At 40.2% G+C, this 6183-nt stretch overlaps 1 protein-coding gene across 1 annotated transcript; it reads right to left on the bottom strand.

Annotated features, from left to right (window-relative positions):
• Positions 1–5315: 5315 nt before the first annotated feature.
• grem1a (gremlin 1a, DAN family BMP antagonist) lies at positions 5316–6022 on the bottom strand. Its single transcript, XM_033990833.2, has 2 exons — positions 5995–6022; positions 5316–5857 (listed from the first exon to the last, which is right to left on the bottom strand). The coding sequence occupies exon 2, from the start codon at positions 5847–5849 to the stop codon at positions 5316–5318; it is 534 nt and encodes a 177-aa protein (XP_033846724.2). The 5' UTR covers positions 5850–5857; positions 5995–6022.
• Between the last annotated feature and the right edge of the window lie 161 nt (positions 6023–6183).

The raw sequence follows: 6183 nt of genomic DNA, 5'->3' as shown, positions 1-6183 counted from the left end.
TTTACTCTGGCCCTACTGCAACTGCCAAAGGTTAATATGGTGTGAAAACACATAATTGGATTGTTTATATAGTGCAGTGCGATATACTGTTTTTAAATGAAGGATCTGATAGCAATTTGTGATATTTATTTTATTACATAATGTTTATTGTCAAATTGAGTTTACATTATATAAACTCATATTGAACACAGTAGAAACTACATTACTCAAAATTTTTGGGCAGATACTGTTAATATTGAGGTTCGTAAAGATAATCATTTTGGCAGTTCAAAACTCCCCAGTGAGTTGGTTCATAAGGTAAAGGTCTTTTCAGAGGCAAGTATTCATGTTCTGTTATCTCTAGAGGAAGGATTGTCTTACTGTCAGGACAGCTTTACCCCGATGGTACCCTGGGCTGCAGCCTACAGGGACTGTCACTTAGCAGCAGAGCATCTCCAGTGTCTTTGTGTGAGGCTTCTCATTGCACTTTCATATTTAGTTTTGTTGTAATATGAATTAAAACAACCTGATTTCAACAACCATATTGTATTGTGTCTGTTAGGCAATCGAATGTAATGACAAGTATCTCTGTACTGGTTGAGGATATATAAAAGGGCGTACTTTAAGTCAACTGGACAAAAGACCATTTTCTTTTGCTATAGACCCTATCTAGATGAGTTTTATAAAACAAGTCATACTAGAAGCAAGTTATAGAATCTGATCAAAAATTTGTATTTTTTGTAAACCATGAATAAAAGAAGAATCACTGTATTGGTGCCATTTATAGAAGCAGTTCCTGTCATAGATGAGACAAAGAGCTACGTCATAGGCTTGGCATTTCCATGGAGTAGACTGTGTCTCCTGGCTCACAGTCCTGCAGTGAACACAGCTCCTGCGCCCATAACTGGTGTCCTTGATATTTTCTTGGTTGGTTCTTGTGGGTACAGGTAAGTGCAGTGCAGTGGCCTTGGCAGGAGGGATACTCACAGTCACTCCACACAGCTGTGCACTTATTTGGGGTATAGAGGAAGATGGAGCACTGGTCTATGCCTCACTCCTGCAAAATACATGAAAAGAGGAAATAGGATTTAACAAAATATTAATATTATAAAATAATATATAAAGGAATGAATTTAATCACAGACAATGTAATTCCATTTATTTCTCTAGCACACTTAAAAACAACTTCAGCTGACCACATAAAAAGTTCACAAAAACAAATATACAGATAATACTAAACATAGGAAAAGTACAATAAAACACCAAGATACCCTGTCTACGTAGTGATAAATGCCAGGGAGAAGACATGAGTTTTCAATCCAGTCTGCGTGAAAGACTGAGAGGATCTGACAGGCAGAGGGCGCTGGTCCATAGTCTGGCTGCTGTCACAGAAAAGGCTGTCCCCTCTGGTCTTGAGCCTGGCTTTGGGCACAGCTGTAGGAGCTGGTCAGATGACCTCAGCACTAAATCATTCACTGCATGAAAAGAAAATATGTCTGTATCTGCCAGGTTTTGACAAAAAGGCCAGTATCCACCAACAGTCCCTGGACAGTGCAAGTCATCAAAAAAGCAAAAGGTAGTAATAAGGTAGGCCTATGACCACTGATGACTGAAATACTTGATTTTGTTACTTAAGTAAAAGTACAGATACAAAGCAAAAATGCACTCCAGTAAAATTATCACATAAAAAATCTACTTGAGCAAAAGTATTAAAAATGTACTTAAAGGTGAAAAGGGGGTAATGCCACTAGTTTCAATGTTGTCTCTTTTGATCTCACAACAATAAAGCCTTATAACTTGCAGTGATTTTTATGCATTTGGTGTACAGATGCTCTTCCCCAAACAGCCATCTACATCTTGCAAAGTCATTTCAAAACAGAGGTAAGCCTTCTGATATTTATTGCTTTAATCACTACATTTTAGTTAAGTCTCCCCGAAACCTCCAAGCATCTGTAGTTCACATTCTTTGCTGAAACATTAGACAGTGACTTGAACAGTTCTTCAGACTAGCTTCTCTGCGTGGTCATCGTTATGTTCTTGTGGGTGAACCTCAGTGGACCTGCAGTGTAACTCTATCTGTGTGATGTGGAGGGCCTCTTCACAGTTCTCACAGCCCAATCTGTGGCTCATGTCTGGGATAGTTTTGCTCCAGACATCTCCTTATTACTCTGCATATCCCGTCTCTGGTTTTCCAAATGTGGCCCCAGTGATCAAGCCACAGTTTATGTTGTGTAAAAGGAAGTCTGCATTTTTGACCCAAAAAACAAAAACATTGGATTTTTTAATGTGGCTTTTCCACTCATCAGTTGTCAGTAAACTCATGCAATGTACAACTATGTTTACCAACCAGGGGATCAGGGGGCAGGCACACAGTCATCACCCTAGCAGGAAAAGTGTGTGGTTTTCAGATTTTAAAGGAATCTATTTAATGCCACTGTCCAAAGGTACGTCCGTCATGTTCATGTACTGTGAATAATAATGAAAAAGTATTGATTCAAAAATGTGTTTCGTTAATAGGAATTAAAATGGTGGTGGCCTAATTTAATAATTCTATGATTTAGTTTAAACTTTTTAGACATTTTATTTGTAATTGTATACCAAAATACACTGTCTGAACTACCAGTGTTTAACAAAAATGGATCAGAGCTATGCTAAATAAATTCCAGCACTGCAGCCTCTTGTGTGCCTCCCAGACTGAGCAGACTGTATGTACCACATGTGCACTGTTTGTGTGTGCTCCTACTGCACACTGGCAGTACACTCTGTGACGGACTGGCCTGGCGCCTCACTCCAGTCTTAATCCTGGCTCTATCAGATCTGCCCCACGCATCACAGTGGCATTGTGCCCCTGTAGCCAGCACAAAGACTACAACTTCCCATTTGTGTAATCAGGAGAGTCCCATCAGTCTGTGATCTGTGGCCTGCTCCTGTGGCTCCAGTGTGGCCTGGGAGATTCAACACTACTGATTCGCCCGTATGCTGCATGTCTCATTCTCTCTGTGTTTCCTAACACAATTAAGTTCAGTTAGTCAACCATGTTGTAACAGATGTGGTACATTAGTGAATTTCACTTGCATCTCCAAAACCGCTCACAGTAGGACAGAATCACCCGTCACCATTCACCTTCTCTCCACCTGTCCACCGGTGTCCCACAAGGATCTATTCTGGACCCATTACTCCCTGCACATCTACAACCTCCCTGCAGTATGATTTAACATCCACATTCAACTCTATACAGACCAGAGAGTAATACACACACAGCAACAACACCTCACATGAAGAGAAGCTTGACTCACACAGCCCATGGTACATGTCTGAACCTGGTTAAATCAGCCTTGTTTTAAAGCTAGGCATTGCTCTGTCTGAAGCTCTGTTACTCAATTTAGACCTTAATCTGAGCTTTGTTTCAACACAATCTGAATATGAAGAACTGACAGCTGGAAATTCAACAGATGAGCTCATTTATGCTGCCATGAAATTATGTCCCACGCTAGCATTACCAGCAAACATTAACAAGACAAGGTGTTCATACAGGTCATAAGCTCCAGAAAATGTGTAGTTTTCTTCATGAGCTTTTAGGCCATCTAAAACATGTGGTCTTGTTTTCAGATGTGTACATTGTGTCCACAAAAAAAACATGTCCCCCAGAACACTAAGTGATCTGTATCAATGGAAGTTCAACATATCATGTTGTAAAGGTAGATAGAATTTGTCCACCAACCAGATGTTTGCTGATTAGAAACCAAGCCCAGATGCATGCTGTTGTTGTGGCTCTGAGCACGACATTTCACCAACATTACCCTAAGTCAGTATGTGACATCATCAGTGAAAATCGTAGAACCTCTACTAAGATATTTATATCTTAGAAGAGGTACATATATATATTTGTAAAATGTGTAATGTTTTCTATAAAAGAATGTTTTATAAAACTTTTTTTTTTTTTTTTTTTTTTTTTTTTGCTTCATAGCATCTTGTGTTTACAAGAGGCTCTATGACCCCCTTCAATCTGACATAAACTGCCACAAAGGACAGACAAAAGAACCACCGACACAGCACAGGCACAAAGAACAGTTTAGACAACAGTATCCTTGTGTAATCTTATCTGCAGATGTGAATGTAGTGTGGAGACATGGAGGTAGGGAGGAGGAGGAGGGGGGCTCTGTTATGACTGCCTGGGCAGACTGGCTCCTCTGATCCATCAGTGGAGGGCGGGAGCCACAGAGAGGAGGCTAGTGAGTTAAATATAACAGCAGGTGAAGCAGAAATGTAGGATGGATGTATTGGACCAAAACATAAATAGGGAAAGATAAATAAAGTATACTGTCATCATCAGTTTCAGCTCATTATAAAATGAACACTCTGCAAAGAGGCTGACACTGACATAAGCTTTTCAAGACTCACTTCTTTTCTATATTGTGAATAAATGTTCTCTCTTGGTTAGTTTATTTATTTTTGGCACAGTGATATAAGTGGTTTTGCTTTACTTTATTATTCAGTACTAGTGAGTAACACTGAAAACATCTTTGGTGTCTATGCTCAAGATCAGTAAAGTAGTTAAGTTTATGTATTACGGTATGTATGTCATTTTGTTTCTGAGTTTGTCTGTTTGTTTTTTAGGTTGAAGGAGCCCCAGGTCTCGGTGAAGAGGATCACAGGAGAGAAGAAAGTGGAGACCAGAAAGATCAACCCAAACAGCCTTGTATCACTATCAGTCTTTGTCTGCTGAGGTTTTAAGTGATGTTAAACAGATACTTTATAAATGCCACTGTGTTTTATAACAGAAAGAGCAACTGCAAAAGGAGGCCAATCTGTCTAGTTGAAAAAAAAACAACCCAAAAAAAACCTTTGGAATAAGTAACTATGCCACCAGAACTGATCATATGATGAGAATTTTTTATTAATAGTATTTTGCAACTGCGAGTGGATCATTTGGTGCAAAACACTTAAAACCATAACATATTTAAATAAAGGATCTGACAACAATTAGTAATTGTTTTGTTTATTATCATGTTAATGTTGCGTTCACATAAATTATTGTTACACTTTATATCCCACACAGTGGAAACTACTACCAGCCTCTGAATCAGCACCTGACTCCCAACACTGTACAAAACATTGTATAATGAGGCTCTGAAAGGTTAAATATTCACTGTGGCATCTTTAGATTTAGCACTGAATAGTCCTAAAACGGAAATACAAATGCCTTTTCATAAGCAGGCAACATTCATGTTATGTAATAGAGATGAAGGTTGGTCTTCTGTGGCACAAAATGCAAGTAGCCTTTGTGTCAAACTAATCTCAGAAAACGTAAAAAAAAAAAAAAAAAAAAAAAGTTTTTAATCCGCATTGATGGTGGTGCAGCGGCACTGCTTGACGCGCTGGACCCTCTTTTTGCGCGTGCTGGGCGTCTGACCGGGGCAGAACAGAGTATAGGTGACAGTGCTGTAGGCTTTGGGTTTACAGGCGGAGCAGGACTGAAAGGCACCCCCGTCCTGGTACACGTGTCTCGGGATGTAGAAGGAGTTGCACTGTCCGTAGCAGAAGCGGTTGATAATAGTCCGAGTCAGACAGCCCTCCTCGCGGATCGTTTGCTTCAGCGGCTGCGTCTTGCACCAGTCCATGCGCAGGTACCGACGTTCCGTGACGTACAGCGCCTCTTGACTGGACTCTAGCACTTCCTCCGTTGTCGTTGTGACAGCCCCGTCCGTGCGTGACAGTAGTCCAGTGATGGCAGGCGGTAGGCAGCCCTCTGAGTCGTTTGGGGAGTTCGGTTTGTTTGAATGAGGTAACGCGCTCTGGAGGGTTAGGGCGTCTGCGCTTTTTGGTGAGCTGATGAGTAGAGCCAAGACTATAGCCAAAGTCGCTCTCATCTTTGAAACTGAAAGGAAGAGATCACAGCAAAACTTTAAGTAATGGCACCTTTACGCACAACTTTTACGCACGTAATATATCTCTATTTAGCCGTCTGAACTAGTTTGGTCAGCTTTAAATATTACGAGTATTATAGGAACTTACCTGTTACTACTCCGAAACAAATCCCAGTAGATTCTTCTTGCTGCCCTTTGTTTTATATTGTGGCTTTTGAAATGTTAGATTGCGTCTTTTCAAATCTTCATGCTTTAAACACGCCCCGAAAATCATAGATTATCTTCATCTTTTTGGCCAAAAAAACAAAACAAAACAAAACTCCCCAAAACAAAACAC

Source organism: Periophthalmus magnuspinnatus, chromosome 24 (genome assembly GCF_009829125.3).
Source record: "Periophthalmus magnuspinnatus isolate fPerMag1 chromosome 24, fPerMag1.2.pri, whole genome shotgun sequence".
Classification (NCBI taxonomy): domain Eukaryota; kingdom Metazoa; phylum Chordata; class Actinopteri; order Gobiiformes; family Gobiidae; genus Periophthalmus; species Periophthalmus magnuspinnatus.
The sequence above is the reverse complement of the archived record's forward strand: the minus strand, read 5'-3'. Positions and strand labels throughout refer to the sequence as shown.

Bases quoted from the DNA above. Each gene is read 5' to 3' on its own strand.
- grem1a (XM_033990833.2), bottom strand. From the start codon at position 5,849: ATGAGAGCGACTTTGGCTATAGTCTTGGCTCTACTCATCAGCTCACCA.